Consider the following 21,269-nt stretch of genomic DNA (forward strand, 5'->3'; position numbering starts at 1 on the left):
AGCAGCCAATCTGTTCTAGAAACAAATGCTTGAAGAGGGGCACATTTGTGTAAAAATTGTCCACACAAAGATGGTACCCCTTGCCAAATAAGGGTGACACCAAGTCCCAGACTGTCTTCCCACTGCTCCCCAGGTAGTCAGGGCAACCGACCGGCTCCAGGGTCTGATCTTTACCCTCATAGACTCGAAATTTGTGCGTATAGCCTGTGGCCCTTTCACAGAGCTTACACAATTTGACCCCATACCGGGCGCGCTTGCTTGGGATGTACTGTTTGAAGCCAAGGCGCCCGGTAAAATGTATAAGGGACTCGTCTATGCAGATGTTTTGCTCAGGGGTATACAAATCTGCAAATTTGGTCTATGAGGGGCCGAATTTTGTGGAGCCGGTCAAAAGCTGGGTGGCCTCTGGGACGAGAGGTGCTGTGCTGTTGTCACTAAAGTGCAGGAAACGCAGGATGGTCTCAAATCGTGTCCTGGACATGGCAGCAGAGAACATGGGCATGTGATGAATTGGGTTCGTGGATCAATATGACGGCAATTCATGCTTTTTTGTCAGGCCCATGTTGAGGAGAAGGCCCAGAAAAGTTTTAAATTCGGAAACTTGGACGGGTTTCCACCGGAAAGACTGGGTATAAAAGCTTCCTGGATTAGCGGCTATAAATTGAGTGGCATACCGGTTTGTTTCTGCCACGACTAAGTCCAAGAGCTCCGCAGTCAAGAACAGCTCAAGAAACCCCAGTGCCGATCCGATCTGTCTCAACCCGAACTCCAGACTGGGCGGTGAAAGGGAGGAACTACTGCTGCTGCTAAAGTTGGGGGCTGCCAATCAGGGTTTGCCAGCACCGCAGGGACTCTAGGGGCTCTACAGGCCTGTCTGTGCGACGGGGAAACTAATGCACATGCCACCTTCAACTGCCCTTCTGGTGCTCGCCACTTCACCATGTTCTACGGCAGTGCTGGTACTAGGTCCAGGATAGGCTGCGCTGCTGGTGTATGCCTCACCACATAATCCGCCAGCGCCAGCCCCACTCTGCTGCCCTTGAAGCAGATCCTGCGCAACCTGTGGTCTAGCAACACGGGGCCGGGTACTCCTGGTGGTATCAGGGACCTCAACCTCATCGTCCAAACATTGGGTCAGACTGCCACTGCTTTCTACAGGTTTGTATTCTGACCAGCTGGATTCGTCAGATGAGGGTTTCCATTCCTCATCCGACTGGGTCAGAAGCCTGTAGGCCTCTTCAGAAGAATACCCCTTAGGCCCCTTTCACACGAGCGAGTTTTCCGCGCGGGTGCAATGCGTGACGTGAACGCATAGCACCCGCACTGAATCCTGACCCATTCATTTCAATGGCTCTGTGTACATGAGCGTTGTTTTTCAAGCATCAGTTCTGCATTGCGTGAAAATCGCAGCATGTTCTATATCCTGCGTTTTTCACGCAGCCCTGGCCCCATAGAAGCTAATGGGGCTGCGTGAAAAACGCATTGCATCCGCAAGCAAGTGCGGGTGCGATGCGTTTTTCACTGATGGTTGCTAAGAGATGTTGTTTGTAAACCTTCAGTTTTTTATCACGCGCGTGAAAAACGCATCAAAACGCATTGCACCCGCGCGGAAAAAACTGAACAACCAAATGCAATCGCAGACAAAACTGACTGAACTTTCTTGCAAAATAGTGCGAGTTTCACTGAACGCACCCTGAACGCATCCGGACCTAATCCGTCACGCTCGTGTGAAAGAGACCTTATTTGCCATTTGGTCAATTAAATTTAGGGGGTATTCCCTGAGACTACCCAAGAAAAAAAAGCAAGCCTGTCTTACAAATGGGAGGTTAGCGAAGTACAGGAAGCCGCTGCGATTGATAAAAAATATCAAAACTGATTTTTTTTTTATCGCCGCAGCGCTTGTGTAGCGATTGTGCAGTGATAAAACAAATATAAATATATTTTGTCACTGCGGCGGGGCGGGCGTACGCACATGTGGGTGACCGATCAGGCAAACACTGCGTTTTGGGTGGAGGGCGAACTAAGGTGACACTAATACTATTATAGATCTGACTGTGATCAGTTCTGATCACTTACAGATACTATAAAAGTACCAATGCTGATTAGCGATACACTAATCAGCGAATCAGTGACTGTGGTGCGGTGGGTTTGGCGCTAACCGACGCCAACTTCCTGCCAAAGGGGCCTAAACTATCCTAAAACCTAACCGTCAATATGGGTGAAAAAAAAAAGTGACAGTTTACACTGATCACTTTTTTCCCTTTCACTAGTGATTGACAGGGGTGATCAAGGGGTTAATTGGGGTGATGGGGGGGGGGGGGTGATCTGGGGCTAAATGTGTTGTGTTTTGTGCACTTACAGTGATGTGTGCTCCTCTGCTGGGACCAACCGACGAAAAGGACCAGCAGAGAAGCACAGAAGCCATTTAACACACTATATTTATAAATATAGTGTGTTAGGCTACTTTCACACTTGCGTTCAGAGCGGATCCGTCTGGTGTCTGCACAGACGGATCCGCACCTATAATGCAAACGCTTAGATCCATTCAAAACGGATCCGTTTGCATTACCATGAACAAAAAAAAAAGTCAATGGGGGATGGATCCGTTTGAAAATTGAGCCATACTGTGTCAACTTCAAACGGATCCGTCCCCATTGACTTACATTGTAAGTTTGGACGGATCCGTTTGCCTCCGCACGACCAGGCGGACACCCGAGCGCAAGCGGAGGACAAACGGTGCCAGACTGATGCATTCTGAGCGGATCCGCATCCACTCAGAATGCATTAGGGCTGGACGGATCCGTTCGGGGCCACTTGTGAGAGCCTTCAAACGGAACTCACAAGCGGAGCCCCGAACGCAAGTGTGAAAGTAGCCTTAGGCTACTTTCACACTTGCGTTCGGGGCTCCGCTTGTTAGCTCCGTTTGAAGGCTCTCACAAGCAGCCCCGAACGGATCCGTACAGCCCCAATGCATTCTGAGTGGATGCGGATCCGCTCAGAATGCATCAGTCTGGCACCGTCTGTCCTTCGTTTCGCTCAGCAGGCGGACACCTGAACGCTGCTTCCAGCGTTCGGGTGTCCGCCTGGCCGTGTGGAGGCAAACGGATCCGTCCAGACTTACAATGTAAGTCAATGGGGACGGATCCGTTTGAAGTTGACACAGTATGGCTCAATTTTCAAACGGATCCGTCCCCCATTGACTTTCAATGTAAAGTCAAAACGGATCCGTTTGCACTATCATGAACTAAAAAAAAATATATATATATATATATATTTTTTTTTTTTGGTTCATGGTAATGCAAACAGATCCGTTCTGAACGGATCTAAGCGTTTTCATTATAGGTGCGGATCCGTCTGTGCAGATACCAGACGGATCCGCTCAGAACGCAAGTGTGAAAGTAGCCTTATATGGCTTCTGATTCGATTTTTCAAAAGTCACCAGCCTGCCAGCGATGTAAAACTTAAACAAAAAAAGTAGACATATTAGGTATCGCCACATTCATAAGAAGATGCTATAAAAAAATATCACATGACCTAAACCCTCAGGTATGAAATAAAAACGGTATAAAAAAAGCAATTTTTTTGTCATGTTACATCACAAAAAGTGTAATACCAAGCGATCAAAAAGTCATATGCACCCCAAAATAGTACCAAACTGTCATCTTATACCGAAAAAAATGAGCCCCTACATAAGACAGTCGCCAAAAAAACAAACAAACAAAAAAAATATGGCTTTCAGAATATAGAGACACTAAAAAAAATTAAAAAAATTCTCAAAAATGTTTTATTATGTAAAATCGTACTCATAGTTGCTATTGTCGCATCCGTAACAACCAGCTTTATAAAAATACAACATGACCTAACCTGTCAGATGAACACTGTAAATAAAAAAAATTAAAACTGTACCAAAACAGCTATTTTTTCTTACCTTGCCTCACAAAAGTGTAATATAGAGCAAGCAAAATTAATGTACCCTAAAATAGTACCAACAACTGCCACCTTATCCCGTAGTCTCCAAAATGGGGTCTTTTTTTGGAGTTTCTACTCTAGGGGTGCATCAGGGGGTCTTCAAATGTGACATGGCAACTTAAAATTATCCCAGTGAAATCTGCCTTCCAAAAACCATATGGCGTTCCTTTCCTTCTGCGCCCTGCCATGTGCCCGTACAGCAGTTTACGGCCACATATGGGGTGTTTCTGTAAACTACAGAACCAGGGTAATAAATATAGAGTTTTGTTTGGCTGTTAACCCTTGCTTAGTTACTGGAAAACTTGGATTAAAATGGAAAATCTGGCAAAAAAGTTAAATTCTGAAATGTCATCTCCATTTTCCTTTAATTCTTGTGGAACACCTAAAGGGTTAACAAAGTTTATAAAATCAGTTTTGAATATCTTGAGGCGAAGGAGGTACAGAAGGGTGGGCCATAGGGCTGAAAGAGGTGTGTTTTTCTGGGCACATCGCCCAGTAATGCCACCCCTGGGCACCTTCAGAAGCTCATTTGCATACGCTTAAAGAGTGTTTTTTGTGTTTTTTTTACGATCTGGACGAGGGACACAGAAAACAAATGTGCCATTGTAATAAGGGTCAAAGAGTCTATAACCTGATCTGAGCGGGCTAAAACGCTCAGATTAGGTGAAAGACTCCCTTTAAAGTTATCACCACATAAAGTGAAACATGTCCGATTTGCAAAAAATGGCCTGGTCTTTAAGGTGAAAAATGGCAAGGTCCTTAAGTGGTCAAAGGCAACCTTTCATCAGGATTGACATATAGAGATGATTAAAAATATTCTTACTGTTCATCCTCCAATCATTCCTAAACTGTCTTTGTCTATGCTTAAAAGTATGGTATTAATGTAAAGAATAAACTTTGAAAATGTCTCTCATGAACAGGTACCTCATGGAGTCATCGGGGCGTTGTTCTGCCTTACAGGAGTCACGAGTCATCTCCCTGCTCTCATGCCCATCTTGTTCTCCAAGATTTCCCCTCTGCCTTTCCCACACCGCCCCTTTGTTTCCAGACGTCAGTACCAGCCAAGTGAAATCTCGCACCAGAGCAGAAGAGTTACATGCACTGCACAGAGAATGCTTGAAGTCGAGTTGTATACACCTCCGCACAGTGCATATGGTCTTATCGCAGCAGTGTATGGAAATCTTTTCCGCCCGTGTGAGATTTTGCTTGGCCAGCGCTGATCTCAGGTAACAACTAGACTGTCTGGGAGAACAAGATGTGTGTTAGAATAGGTAGATGACTCATGACTCCCGTCAAGCAGAAAAACGCCCTGAAGATTTCATGAGGTAGCTGGTCATGATGTCAGAGATATTTTCAAAATTATTTCTTTACATGCAGACAATACTTTTGAGTATAGCAAACAGTTTAGGAATAACTGGAGGACGCGCAGTAACAATATTTAATCAGGTCTGTTCCCTTTAACAAATTGGTTGACAGTCCTGTAAAATCCTACCACACAGCACATTTCAATTTATCAACTTACCTCAAAATAAGTGTCAATGTATTCTGAAACAATATGCTCAGAATTTGGCTTGTTTTGGCAGTAAACTATATACATATGTAATCTTCTTTCCTGTAACAAATACAAATGAATTTAAATAAATGAAAATATTATGATCTCAGAAACCTTAGTCTTGTCACTATCAAGGACATATCTCTTATTTCCTAGCATGGTAGCACTTTAGTAGCCAAGGATTTCATAAGTCCTTGATTTCAATAACTGGATCTCGGGTTGTATAACAACTAGAGATAGCGGCCAGGACTTGTCTTAAAGCTGACAATCTATGTTTTAAAGGGAACCTGTCACCGGGATTTTGTGTAGAGAGCTGAGGACATGGGTTGCTAGATCGCCGCTAGCACATCCGCAATATCCAGTCCCCATAGCTCTCTGTGCTTTTATTGTGTCAAAAAAACGATTTGATACATATGCAAATTAACCTGAGATGAGAAAAGATGGGGGGTGACCCTGGGGGCGTCCAAAATGGGGACAGAAGGTCCAGGGGGGCCAGTGCTCCCCCAATATACCCAAAATGACACCCCTAATGAGAGTAACTCGGCTAAAGCTCCCGAGCATAAATGAGAACAAAGAGAAAATGGAGCTCAAGACGCCAGAAATAGAAATAATTATAAATATTTATTAATGTCGTAAAAAAATACATCAAGATTACATATAACAGAATGCAATGATACAGGGACAAGAAGAGAACAGGGAAAAATGGCTAACAGCGCCACCCTGGATGGAAGGCTCTGGTCATGAATGTAAAGAAGGCACAATCAGCGGACTAGGTACATAATATGTTGGTACATAATAATGGCATAATAGCACCGCAGATGTCAATAATTACAGTAGTGAGGGTGAGTCTACAGGTATAGATAGGAAAGATGGGTCAGAATAGAAAAACCCATATCCCAAAAGGCAGAAAGCATCCAGTTTCTGAGTCAATGCCTAATGGCACAATAGAAGTCCATGTGAGACAAACCGGAATGCACATAATAAGGAGGGACTCACCACAATAACGAACCAAGAGAGAACCAGCCAGGATGGCGCCACCCCAACGCGCGTTTCGGCGTACCTTCGTCAGGGGGTAGCGCCATACTGAGGATCAGACATTTTAAAATCATAGTGAACCAATCACACCCCAGCATTTGCTCGTCCCCAGGTGCGCTGTCTCAGGCGCGCAATCACTCCGGGCAAACCACATCCGGACACCCCGAGCCCGGCGTCAAATCAGTGACACGCCCCCCACGTGACAAGGCACATGATTGGGCGTGAATGACGTATAGACGCACAGGCCCGGGGCGCCGGAGGCGGCCCCAGATGACGCGCGCACGCATCACACTAGGGGAGGAGCTGCAGACACCCGTCTGCCGCGATGAAGGACCAAACCTGAGAGCGCTCCTGCGCACAAGAACAAAGGACAGAAGGAGACCAAAGGGAGGGGAAGGAAAACAGAGAGCGAGAATGCCGAGTGTTATAGGTGGGCAACCAATGTGATGCATACTTGCATGAGTATAGATAACTCAAATACATGCGATAGTGTGCCCAATACAATAAACGGCATCCGTTGATATACACATATATAGAAGATTATAATATACTTAGCAAATGCAAGTCCCCACTAAGACAGTATATAAAGTGCAAGTGCACTTGCACTTTATATACTGTCTTAGTGGGGACTTGCATTTGCTAAGTATATTATAATCTTCTATATATGTGTATATCAACGGATGCCGTTTATTGTATTGGGCACACTATCGCATGTATTTGAGTTATCTATACTCATGCAAGTATGCATCACATTGGTTGCCCACCTATAACACTCGGCATTCTCGCTCTCTGTTTTCCTTCCCCTCCCTTTGGTCTCCTTCTGTCCTTTGTTCTTGTGCGCAGGAGCGCTCTCAGGTTTGGTCCTTCATCGCGGCAGACGGGTGTCTGCAGCTCCTCCCCTAGTGTGATGCGTGCGCGCGTCATCTGGGGCCGCCTCCGGCACCCCGGGCCTGTGCGTCTATACGTCATTCACGCCCAATCATGTGCCTTGTCACGTGGGGGGCGTGTCACTGATTTGACGCCGGGCTCGGGGTGTCCGGATGTGGTTTGCCCGGAGTGATTGCGCGCCTGAGACAGCGCACCTGGGGACGAGCAAATGCTGGGGTGTGATTGGTTCACTATGATTTTAAAATGTCTGATCCTCAGTATGGCGCTACCCCCTGACGAAGGTATGCCGAAACGCGCGTTGGGGTGGCGCCATCCTGGCTGGTTCTCTCTTGGTTCGTTATTGTGGTGAGTCCCTCCTTATTATGTGCATTCCGGTTTGTCTCACATGGACTTCTATTGTGCCATTAGGCATTGACTCAGAAACTGGATGCTTTCTGCCTTTTGGGATATGGGTTTTTCTATTCTGACCCATCTTTCCTATCTATACCTGTAGACTCACCCTCACTACTGTAATTATTGACATCTGCGGTGCTATTATGCCATTATTATGTACCAACATATTATGTACCTAGTCCGCTGATTGTGCCTTCTTTACATTCATGACCAGAGCCTTCCATCCAGGGTGGCGCTGTTAGCCATTTTTTCCCTGTTCTCTTCTTGTCCCTGTATCATTGCATTCTGTTATATGTAATCTTGATGTATTTTTTTACGACATTAATAAATATTTATAATTATTTCTATTTCTGGCGTCTTGAGCTCCATTTTCTCTTTGTTCTCATTTAACCTGAGATGAGTCCTGTCCCTGATTCATCTCAGGTTTATTTGCATATGTATCAAATAGTTTTTTTTTTACACAATAAAAGCACAGAGAGCTATGGGGACTGGATATTGCGGATGTGCTAGCGGCCATCTAGCAACCCATGCCGTCAGCTCCATACACAAAATCCGGATGACATGTTCACTTTAAGACAAGACCAAGATCGCTGCAGTACATCAGGCGTTATAGTGTTTAGAAACTGGTCCCTGTGAGAGCTGCGTATACCTGTAGCTCTCATTCCTGACCCAATTTCTAAAGGCTGCATCTCCCGATATAGAGCAGCTAGTGCTGAAAACTTTTACAGCTTAGATTTTCAGCTTTAAGACAAGACCCCGGTCACATCTCTAGGTGCTACACATTGTGCAATATGCCAGGATAAAGCAGCCCTTCCTTTCTCCAGCTGGCTGTGAGGAGGGGAGCGGGGCTAGTGGAGAACATGCCAACAGGCTGCAGGAGGGGAGAAGAGATACAGATTCTTTTCTCTTCCAGTCTACCTGTTCATAGTAGCTGGGGAAAGGGGGATGGACTTCTATGCATGGTATTAATCTCCCTTCCCCCATCAGAAGGGATACTTGTCACATAAAAGGAGTGAGAAAATGAGTGCTTGCTTATCTAATCACCCATCTGCACATAAAGAGCCAAATAAGTCTCAACAAACACATCACAAACAGCAATAAAGTTTACCTTTTAAACAGTTCATGTATATCCTGTTCATATCAGATCTTTAGACAAAAATTTACATATCACTTCTCTACGGATACCTGTTGCACACAGGAATGTAATATATTTCTGACGGATTGAAAAGATTTAGCAGTCAGAAAAGACACTTTTTGCTTACTGTCAGCAAAAATCTTTTTCAATTACTTTTTTTTTTTTTTCATTATTCAGCTTCTTTTCAGATGGGTGTAATATACAGTTTTTTTGTTCCCATATTGAGAACACCCAAACCTCCTGATGTTCATCATCATTTCTGAGGAGACACAGTGTACATAATTTGTGAGCAATAAAGCACCTATATTATACCCCTCTGAAAGGGAACCTTATTAATGTATTATATTATGTTTAGGAATTTAGCATTTTTAATTTAAATTATATTTAATATATTATATGTTATTAATATTTAGTATTTTATTAACTTTATTATTTCATAGGAATTTAGAAGAGTTTAGAAATATTAATCAATACATCATAAATACATTTTATTTTCTATGAGACTAAACAGTGATGAGCAAGGTGTTCTAGTAGTGACAGAAAATCAGTTCTACGTTCACACTAACGTCCGGCAGCCTGTTCCAACATAAGGGTCCATTAATACGTCCATAGCGTGTTTTGCGGATCCACAACACACGGACACCGGCAGTGTGTTCCGCATTTTGCGATCCGCACATCGCCAGTACTAATAGAATGTGCCTATAATAGGACATGTTCTATTTTTTCCGGGAACGGAATTGTGGACCTGAAAGTGCGGGTTCCGCAATTCCGTATCCGGGCAGCACATCGTGCGGCCTGATAGAAATGAATGGGTCCGCAATTCCGTTCCTGCAAAATGCAGAACAAAATTGCGGACATGTGAATGGGACCAAAATGCCGGAAGTGGTATTCGTCCAGCCGAACCCCGGAATTCTAGTCAATGGGAATCCAGGGGGTGAACGGCAGTATCCAAGCAATGTGAGAAATGGTCAAATCTAGCTAGCTGTTCTCTGGTGATGACAGCATTAAACGAGTTGGCTAGGAATAAGTTACTTTTCACTGGTGCCAGCAGCCTGCCTCTACTAGATACAATCATAATTACCTACTCCCGCCACTCTAGCCGATTTTACATATAAAAATATATAAACAATAAAAGAATAAACATATCCGGTATCACCGAATCTGGTATCACTGAGCCCTCCCAAAAATAAAAAAGTTATGGCTACTGGAATGTGGTGAGGGGACCGGAAGAGTGAAAAAGCAAAGACAGTGCAGAGGACAGGAGAGGCGTGGATCAGTATGAATCTTCTACTTGAGGGAGCAGGCTGCATTCACATGCTTAAAAATCAATATTACCGGAAAACCTCTCTAAGGCACACACTACGTATAGCAGTTGCAATGTTTATTTTATTTCCATTTAAACTTGCACATGCTTTTCTGCATTTCCATGACATACATATATAGCTTTTTGTGATTTTCTAACAAATTCATAGATTTCTTACAATTATCAAGTGCATAACAGTGTTTTCAAATTATTAAATGCATAGTGAGTTCTTGACTTACATACAGGAGTTGCAATTGTAAATTACGGGAGTGTAGACATGTACGGTATTGTATGATCTCCTCACATCTTAGTTAATTTTGCAGAATGTATTTATTTATCATAAGGACTGCAAGAGTATGCATTTTAGGCACAAATTTGAATTTTCATCCAATTTTTGATCTAACCACTGTTTGCTGCATGAAGGTGGTGGCATGAATTAATTAGGGAACATTTGTATACATAGTATGCTCTGCACTCTCAGATACATGGTAATGTTGCAGCAGAGCTGGTTGCTCTGTATAGTATACATTTTGAATACATCTGTGGATGATTTCCAAATATTGTATGGCTTCTGTGTTTTTAAGAAAACAAGCTGTTGATGTATACGTTTGTAGTATATAGGAGTTGTGCACACCATAATATATTACATTTACATTATTTTTATGTGTAAACTTCTGGATGTGAGTTTTAGGTACATGTTAGTCAATGCATCTTTTAAAGCAAACCTTTCACCAGGATTTCACATAATAAACTATTACCAGTACCTTATAGATATCCTCATTGTGCTTCAATGCATTCTTGTGCCGCTTTCCTGGGATGGATATTCATGAAAAAAACGAGTTCTAAAGTCCTCGTCTCCAGCTCCTGAAGTCACGCTAGAAAGTCAAGGGGGTAGCCCTTCCCTCACTCCGGGCTGTACCTCCCCTCCCCTAACCCCGCCTCTAAGTAGTGTAACTGAGGCGGGACCCATTCATTTCTATGGGGCTGTGCAGATAAGCGGCGATTTTCACGCATTGTTGCTAGGAGACGATCGGGATGGAGACCCGATCATTATTATTTTCCCTTATAACATGGTTATAAGAGAAAATAATAGCATTCTTAGTACAGAATGCATAGTACAATAGGCCTGGAGGGGTTAAAAAAAAATAAAAAAATATTTAACTCACCTTAATCCACTTGTTCACGCAGCCCGGATTCTCTTCTGTCTTCATCTTTGCTGTTCACAGGAAAAGGACCTGTGGTGACGTCACTAGGCTCATCACATGGTCCGCCACATGATCCATCACCATGGTAAAAGATCATGTGATGGACCATGTGATGAACGCAGTGACGTCATCAAAGGTCCTATTCCTCAAAGAAGACGACAGAAGAGAAGCCGGGCTGCGCGAACAAGTGGATTAAGGTGAGTTAAATTTAAAAAAATAATAATTTTTTAACCCCTCCAGCCCTATTGTACTATGCATTCTGCATTAAGAATGCTATTATTTTCCCTTATAACTATGTTATAAGGGAAAATACTACAAATCTACACAACACCGATCCCAAACCTAAACTTCTGTGAAGAAGTCAGTACCAAACATGACTTTTTTTCACGTGCGTTGATTTAAACATATAGAAAGTTTAGATGAAAATGATGTTCATCAACTTTAGTGAAATTTTTGGGCACTTTAACATGGGTGATAATGAATATGAGACTAATCGATCTCATCTGCTTGTTCACACTTCCATTTTTCTCGGATGTGTGCTGTCCACATTTTCCACGGACAGCACATATACCAACTGATTTATGTGTGTCTGTTCACACAACAGTATTATTTTACGGACTTTGGTTCAGTAAAAAAATTCACGGAGACATGCACTACTTTGGTCAGTGATGCAGACCAAACATGGATGGCATCTGTGGTGCATCTGTTTTTCATGGAAGACAGTTCGAAAATGCTCTTGAAATTAATTTTCAGCTGATTACAGTGGATGTCAGTGGATTACGAATGACACACAGAGGGTAACAGACACACGGACCCATCACAGATCCTTCAAGAACATCTTCACAGACGCTTTTTTATTTTATTTTTTTACTGATGTGACACTCACACAGAAATGTAGATGCAGCCTTATGGTATAGACAGAAAATCTACATTGGAATGCAGTACCAGCAAAGTGAATATTTTCTATGTACAGAAACTGAGGTGTGGCTTTTAACCCTTAGGAGTAGCCATCGCTTTCCCGTTTTTGCATTTTTGTCTTTTCTCCCTGCCTTTCAATAGCCATAGCTTTTTATTTTAATTTTCAAATAGCCATATGAGGGCTTGTTTTTTTGAGGGATGAGTTATAATTTCTATTGGCACCATTTAACATTGCATATGATGTAGTAGGAAGCTGAAAAGAAATTATTTTTATTAACATATTCTAACCCCTATAAAAAAATATATATTTGTGTCTACGGGGCTGTGTCAATGATACCATTTTGAAATCAATTGATATAATTTTCATTAATTTTTTGGGTTCAATTTTTTTTTTTCCGTTAAGCTGTTGGGATAAGTATGGGATAAGTATTTTTATATTTTAATAGTATAGGTGTTTTTGGCAAGGCTCCTTGCTGTACTCAAAGTTTCCACCCCCAGCTTATTTCAACATTCAATGCTGGTACACAGACAAGAACAGGCCAATAGAACAGTTTGTTTTAAGATAATTTCATTTCCGCCTCCCTCCTGTAAGTGTAGACTCTTTGGACCACTCTGCCTTCCACTCAGTAAGCAGTGGTATGGTTCAACTTTCTGACTGCTCTATCCAACCTCCGTGGTAATTGTAGGCTCGGCCTGAGTATAAGAGGCTCCGCATCTTTCCACATAGCTTTAGGTCCAATGCTTTATAATCAACACAGGAACCAGTTAGCTATCGTGCAGGAGTTTCTAAAACTTTTCACTGTAAAGCCCCTCTTGGCTTGGCTGAAGGGATGCCGACGACTTCATACTCTGCTGTTGGGCTTTTTCTCTCTCTCCCCTACAAATGCCTGTATATCTGCAAGGAGAAGTTGTAAGACTTTTTCATACATACCACACGGGGCACATCTTAGAGAAGAAATGAGGAGAGAGAAACAGCCCGACACCATAGAGTATACCCTAAATGTGTATGTTGTTAGAAATAAATTGTTAACAACAGGTTATGTAATGTGCATCAACAGTGTAAATATATACCGTATAGGGTGTCAATGACACACACATCACCTATCCACTGGGGGTTAGTCTATTCATAATACATTTGCAGTGCTTGATTTTTTTATTTCAAAATTGGCATTAGAAAATAATGCATCAAAAACTAATCTTTGCGCTATAATTCCTAAAAGAAACCCCATACTCCTCACCAGACTACAGGAGGAAGCGAAAAAACAAAAACAAACAAACAAACATTAAGATAATAAAGAAAAACATTTATTCTAAAAGCTCCCAATAATTACTAACATCATTCGCATTCCCCTGGGGCGTATCTGATAGCATATCAACATTTATCAATATTAAACAATCATATGGAATTGAATGCCACAGTACAGGCATTCACAGTTGGGACCTTTGCTAAAAAAAAGGCTTATACCTGTACAGAGGTATATGCTGGTACCTTCCATTTTAGGAAAAACTCCTGAAATGTACGTGCAACAGAAGCCTTAAAGAGGACCTTTCATTACAATAAAAAATCTAAACCAAGTATGCTGACATGGAAAGCGGCGCCCAGGGATCTCCCTGCACTTACCATAATCCCTGGGCACTGCTCTGTTCTCCTGGTATAGGCTCCGGCATGTTCAGATTTTCGGCTCAACTGGGAGGAGCCTGCTCTTGTTCTCCCGGGCGTCTCCTTCTCCCAGGCTGTAGTGCTGGCCAATCGAAGCACTCAGCTCATAGCCTGAGAGTTTTTTTTCTCCTGGGAGAAGGAGACGCCCAGGAGAGCAAGAGCAGGCTCCTCCCAGTTGAGGTGAAAATCTGAAGATACTGGAGCCTATACTGGGAGAACGGAGCGGCGCCCGGGATAATAGTAAGTGCAGGGAGATCCCCGAGCGCCACTCTCCATGTCAGCATTCTTAGTTTAGATTTTTTATTGTAATGAAAGGTCCTCTTTAAATGTGATGCGATCATAGTTTATTTTGTCAGCTTTTTTTTCACTGAATTCAATTACAGGGGTTGACCAGGATATTTAAAATGTATCAAATAGCAGGGGATGTGCTAAAGAAGTATTACTCACCTAAAAATCTGCCAGTACTTCTGCAATGCCAAAACAGTGATCTCTGTCTTTCATTCAGAAGTTGTGCCTACTGGCATGTCCATGCAGAGGTCAATGACATTCTGTTGATTGGCTGCAGTGGTGATGTGCCAGTGGTCACAACACAATCAATCCCAGACAGCAACAGAGACCAGAGGGAGCACTAGACTGGCAGCTTGAAATTTTCCAGGCAATACTTTTGTTGATATGCATTTTAACACATCCCTCACATATGTAAATGTACTGGACAAACCCTAGGTGTATAATCTGTGGCAGCCTGGGAATAGAATCCTATAAAAATCTGATGAGAAGTCTGATAAGGCACAGGCCTCTACATAACTTTGGCTTACATTTAGATCAGTGGTCGATACACCAGCTTTCTTGCTAGCTTAACTTTAGACCATTTTCTATTCCTAAAAAAGGTGTAGAAAATGCTAAATGAGACAGGCCTGCCCCCTTCCCCAACCAATGCCATGCCCACTTTTTTTTTTTTACATCTGGCAACAGCGGGGAAAAGGCAATCTACGCTAGAAATGTGTATAATATAGGCGTATTTCTGATAGTAAATGACCCTCTAATTATTCATAAAGGGACCAAATGGATTTGTACTTTAAAATTCATAAAAACTTTGTGTTTCAATGAATCCTTCTTCTTTATACCACTTATATTACATTGTGTCAGACCTTGTTGAGTTGCTACAGACAAAATGATATGCTTACATCACCATAATCTGCTAATTAACAGCCTCCTGTATAGCATGATTACCCAAGAGTAAATTTAGTATGTAAAGTCATTGCATTTGCCGCTATGCCCTTAATCCAAGCAATTCATGATACTATGTACCTAGCTGATGCCTATATTCTTGGTACTGAATCATTTTAACTAGATGTCAGTTTTTACAAGCGCACTACTATTGTGGGGTACGTACAGTACTTCACAACAGCGCCTGTAACTAGGACCATGCCGGACACCAGTGTAGCACTGTTACTGGATGCCAATCTAGGTTAATAAATGATAATAATACTAAGTAGTGATACAGCAATGTTAAGGTCCGAGGCCCCATTCACGTCAATGGGTCCGCAAAAAATAAGGAACGCACAAGGAACACATCCGTATGTCATCCGTATTTTGCCGATACATACTGTAGAAATGCTATGCCCAGCCCATATTGCTCATGTGTTTGGTGATTAATAAGTTACCGTTCTCGATCTGCAAAAAAAAAAAAACGATTGCATATGGAAACCATACAACTAACGGAACGAAAAAGGACTTAAATGGAAGAAAAAAAACCCCCTCTAATTCAGAACGGATCCGTGAAAAACAGACCGCAAAACAACTACGGTCATGTGCATGAGCCCTTATTCTGATTTCTACAAGTTAGGGTGAGTTCACATCCCCGTTTACCTTTCTTGTAAAAAAATGGATCCTGAATATCAGTTATGCACATCTGGCATCCGTTTGAGCCATTTCCATGTGAGATCCGCTAGACGGAAAAAAAGTCCTGCATGCCTTATTAGTACTGCAGTATTAGCTTCAGTTACTGATACTTGCCATAATGACTGCACAACCAGCCTCTAATGTGACAATATTACTTTATTATATATAGGTCAATAGCACTGATATATATATATATATATATATATATATATATCTATAGTGGATATAAAAAGTCTACACACCCCTGTTAAAATGTCAGGTTTCTGTGATGTAAAAAAATTAGACAAAGATAAATCATTTCAGAACTGTCCGCATCCGTTGCTCCGCTAAAAAAAATATAACATGTCCAAGAAAATATGGCACAACATTGACATTACCAAGAACTGGACATCCCTTCATAATTGATGAAAAGATGAAAATAAAATTGGTCTGGAAGCTACCAAGATGCCTACAGCAACATTAAAGGAGCTGCAGGAAGTACTGGCTGTGTGGTACATGTGACAACAATCTCCCGTATTCTTCATATGTCTGGGCTATGGGGTAGAGTGGCAAGACAAAAGCCTTTTCTTACGAAGAAAAACATCCAAGCCAGGCTACATATTGCAAAAACACATCTGAAGTCCCCAAAAGCATGTGGGAAAAGGTGTTATGGTCTGATGAAACCAAGGTCGAACTTTTTGGCCATAATTCCAAAAGATATGTTTGGTGCAAAAACAACACTGCACATCACCAAAAGAACACCATACCCACAATGAAGCATGGTGGTAGCAGCATCATGCTTTGGGGCTGTTTTTCTTCAGCTGGAATTGGGGCCTTTATTAAACTAGAGGGAATTATGAACAGTTCCAAATACCAGTCAATATTGGCACAAAACCTTCAGGCTTCTGCTAGAAAGCTGAACATTAAGAGGAACTTCATCTTTCAGCATGACAACGACCCAAAGCATACATCCAAATCAACAGAGGAATGGCTTCACCAGAAGAAAATTCAAATTTTGGAATGGCCCAGCTAGAGCCCAGACCTGAATCAGATTGAAAATCTGTGGGGTGATATGAAGAGGGCTGTTCACAGGAGATGCCCTCGCAATCTGACAGATTTGGAGTGTTTTTGCAAAGAAGAGTGGTCAAATCTTGCCAAGTCAAAATGTGCCATGCTGATAGACTCATACCCAAAAAGACTGAGTGCTGTGATAAAATCAAAAGGTGCTTCAACAAAGTATTAGTTTAACCCCTTTAGGACACGGCCTTATTTCACCTTGAGGACCAGACCATTTTTTGCAAATCTGAACAGTGTCACTTTAAGTGGTGATAACTTTAAAACGCTTTGACTTATCCAGGCCATTCTGAGATTGTTTTTTCATCACATATTGTACTTCATGACACTGGTAAAATGAAGTAAAAAAAAAAAACATTTTTATTTATAAAAAAATACCAAAATGTACCCTAAATTTTTTAAAAATTGCAAATTTCCAAGTTACTATTTCTCTACTATAATACATAGTAATACCTCCAAAAATAGTTATTACTTTACATTTTCCATATGTCTACTTCATGTTTGGATCATTTTGGGAATGATATTTTATATTTTAGGGATGTTACAAGGCTTAAAAGTTTAGAAGCAAATCTTGAAATTTTTCAGATAAAAAAAAAAAATATATATTTTTAGGGACCAGTTCAGGTCTGAAGTCACTTTGGGAGGCTTACAAGATAGAAACTACACCCCTCAAGGAATTCAAAACTGTTTTTACAAACGGCGTTAAGTCTTTAGGTGTTCCACAAGAGTTATTGGCAAATGGGGATGATATTTGAGAATTTAAATGTTTTGGCAAATTTTCATTTTTCATCCATTTTTTCCAGTAACAAAGCAAGGGTTAACAGCCAAATAAAATGCTATATTTATTGCCCCGATTCTGTAGTTTGCAGAAACACCCCATATATGTCCGTAAACTACTGTACGGGCACACAGTAGGGCGTAGAGGGAAAGGTGCGCCGTATGGTTTTTGGAAGGCAGATTTTGCTGGAATGATTTATTTACACCATGTCCCATTTGAGGCCCCCCTGATGCACCCCTAGAGTAGAAACTACATTAAAGTGACCGAATTTTGGAAACTATGGGATAAGGTGGCAGTTTTGTTGGGCACATATGGATTTTTGGTTTAGCTATATTTAATTTTTGTGAGGCAAGGTTACCAGAAATAGAAAATCTGAAATTTCATCTCCATTTGACAATAACTCTTGTGGAACACCTAAAGGGTAAACGACGTTTGTAAAATCAGTTTTGAATACCTTGAGGGGTGCAGTTTCTTAGATGGGGTCACTTTTATGGAGTTTTTACTCTAGGGGTGCATCAGGGGGGCTTCGAATGGGACATGGTGCCCAAAAAAAAAAAAGGCCATCAAAATCTGCCTTCCAGAAACCATACAGCGTTCCTTTCCTTCTGCGCCCTGCCGTTTGGTCATACAGCAGTTTACAATAAAAGAGAGATTCTGCTTCGGCGCAAGTCCACAATGGAAACGGTCTCAATAATATGATAATTCTTCTTTAATGGAAACAACGCGTTTCGGGGAGTGAAACTTCCCCTTCATCAGGTTTCATATTATTACATTCAATACAATAGACAAATAGATATTTATAGGTACAAAACATCAAAAGACATAAAAAAAATGCCAAAAACACGCACCTAGGGCCCGCCTCCTGGGGGCGGAGCTATCTGCAGGTGTCACCTCAAGCATCAGATAAATTCTATATAAGCAAATCTCAGTTATATCTATACAAATGTCTCTATTGTGTGATCCCATATAATTCTGTGCAGGTTCATTGTAAAACAACCATCCTAGATAGTTATTTTATGTAGAAACATTTCAATGTAGTTTACACCATGTGACTGCAGGAGGTCACATGATCGGACAGGGGACCGGAAGCAGGCGCATCCTCTGGTGATCGGCTCTCTCTCATGTGAAAATGCAGGGGGAGAAGGAGAGAGGCCGATCACCGTAGGCTCCTGTCTCTGTGTGGGTGCATATTCTGCTGTGTGTGAGAGACGCCGCCGGCCAGGGGGTGTGTTGGTGTGTGACGTCATGACCACGTGATCGCAACCTTGCGGTCACATGGTCTGTTGTCAGGACAACGGAAAAGCTTAAGTTTCAGGCCACAGTTGGGTGATGTAAAGGAGCTCTGCCCGGGTAAATCAAAAGAATTCAATACACTGGCTTACAGCTCTATATGTTGTTTTAGGATAACTCTATATATTAAATATACTTGAAGTACATACAAAAAAATCATAATTACTATAAATGAGGAGTAAAAGGTTATGGAATAATTATCAAATAATTAATTAATAAATAATTAATAAATGGGATGCAAATAAAAATAATGGGCGATATGAATAAAATAGCACTATTTAAATAAGAATCAATATAAAAGCTACTCATTGATTGGTAAGAATATAAGGTAAAAATGTTTAAAGGGAACCTGTCACCAGTTTTATAGTGTCCTAACTAAGGGCAACATAAAAAAGTGACTGATTCTTTTAGCAAAATGCTGGGTCACTTTCTTTAATTGACCCAGTCAATCTGCCAACATCTTGTATTGAAAAGCTCCAGCTGATAATGATGAGTCATGAATATTCATGAGCTCCTGACTCTCCCCGCCCACCTACTGCTGAGTGACAGTTTGTTTCCATATGAATCAGCAGCAGGTGGGCAGGGGAGTGGCTATAGCTCTGATTTAAATATACGTTGGACTCAATGACATCACGCCGGACTCGAATCAGCTCATTAGCATGCGGCATCTTTGTGTGTATATTATGAGGTAACCATCTGTCACACCAGTAAGTGAATACATCTAAAGGCACTTTTTAGTAGTTAATGATTGTATATAATTAGTTAGATTATAATCAAATATCCACATGACAGGTTCCCTTTAAGGTAAAAATGTTTATATTAAAAGTATATGATAGTGGATATAAATATAGATATAAATTTGGAGTAATTCCAAATGTGCCATTTTCAGTGGGCACATTTATATAATATGATATTTGTTAGTACATTATTTTTATTGTTATTTCGATTTTTATTTCGTTATTATTATTTCTGTGGGACATATTGTTTTTATATACCTAGCGTTTGATATTAGGACTTCATAGATTGATTTCAAATGCCTCGTTAAGGCCATACGGATTGAGGCCATATAGGTGTCACAGAGAATCCGACTGTATTACCCTCGTGCTGTTCAGTTGCGTGTCTGGAAACAATATGTTTCATAAATTTATTTTTGATGTTTGACCTATATTTATTGAATCTGTTGCATAGGGTTTGAATAGTGCAGCCTACATATTGTAGGTGACATGGACACTCACACAGGTATATTATGTGGTTAGAATTGCAGGTTAGATGTTCTGTGATCTGAAAGGATTCCCAAGTTGAGCGGCTCTGGAAAGATGACCTCTGGTAGATGCTGGCACAGAATAAACATCTCCGGTGACCACATTTGTAACTGCCTTGGGGGGCCCAGTATCCTGATCACGGGTGGGATGAGTGATAGATCTTAATTTACTGGGTGCTAGAATATTTTTTTAAGGTTTTTGCTCTTCCGTATGTGAAGCGGGGTTCACCGGAATGATTTGGCTCAAAATGTGTTTTTTTTTAGAATGTGCCAGTGTTTTTCCATAGCCGCTTTGACGGCCTTATGGTTCTGATTATGGAACGGATTTCGGTGTTTCTCTTCTCTGTTTTTGTTGCTGGCGCTAGACATTCTGATTGGGTAAGATCAGCTGCTTTTTGTTTAGCACCCATGATGAGGTTTCTTGGGTATCCTTTTTGATTGAACCTGGATGTGAGGGTATCGCATTGTAGTGTGAAGTACGTATCTAATGTACAATTACGTTGCTTATATTGGCTAAAGGGAACGTTGGATTTCCATTTCCTGTAATGTGAGCTCCGGAAATCGAGATAACTATTGCTGTCTACCCAGGGGGCGGGCCCCAGGTGCGTGTTTTTGGCGTTTTTTTTATGTCTTTTGATGTTTTGTACCTATAAATATCTATTTGTCTATTGTATTGAATGTAATAATATGAAACCTGATGAAGAAGAATTATCATATTATTGAGACCGCTTCCATTGTGGACTTGCGCCGAAGCAGAATCTCTTTTTTATTGCCATTTTTCCTTTTGTGGGACTGGACATCCCATCAAAAAGAACTCACAATCTGCGGCTGCAGTTCCGGAATATAAGTCTCATCACTTTGAAGCCTGCAATAGAAATGTGACTAAATTTTGCACAACCAAAAAAGGTGAGCCTTCACAATTCCCAT

The 21,269-nt window shown here is 41.5% G+C and overlaps 1 protein-coding gene across 4 annotated transcripts in view; it reads right to left on the reverse strand.

The window, feature by feature from the left end:
- Window positions 1-21,269, reverse strand: part of TRIO (trio Rho guanine nucleotide exchange factor) — a 584,493-nt gene that overhangs the window by 98,414 nt on the left and 464,810 nt on the right. For all 4 annotated transcript variants that reach the window (XM_044293534.1, XM_044293537.1, XM_044293535.1 and 1 more), the window contains exon 43: window positions 5,492-5,581. In XM_044293534.1, the coding sequence (XP_044149469.1) occupies window positions 5,492-5,581 (90 nt within the window). The remainder of the gene's footprint in view (window positions 1-5,491; window positions 5,582-21,269) is intronic.

Source organism: Bufo gargarizans, chromosome 5 (assembly GCF_014858855.1).
Source record: "Bufo gargarizans isolate SCDJY-AF-19 chromosome 5, ASM1485885v1, whole genome shotgun sequence".
Classification (NCBI taxonomy): Eukaryota; Metazoa; Chordata; class Amphibia; order Anura; family Bufonidae; genus Bufo; species Bufo gargarizans.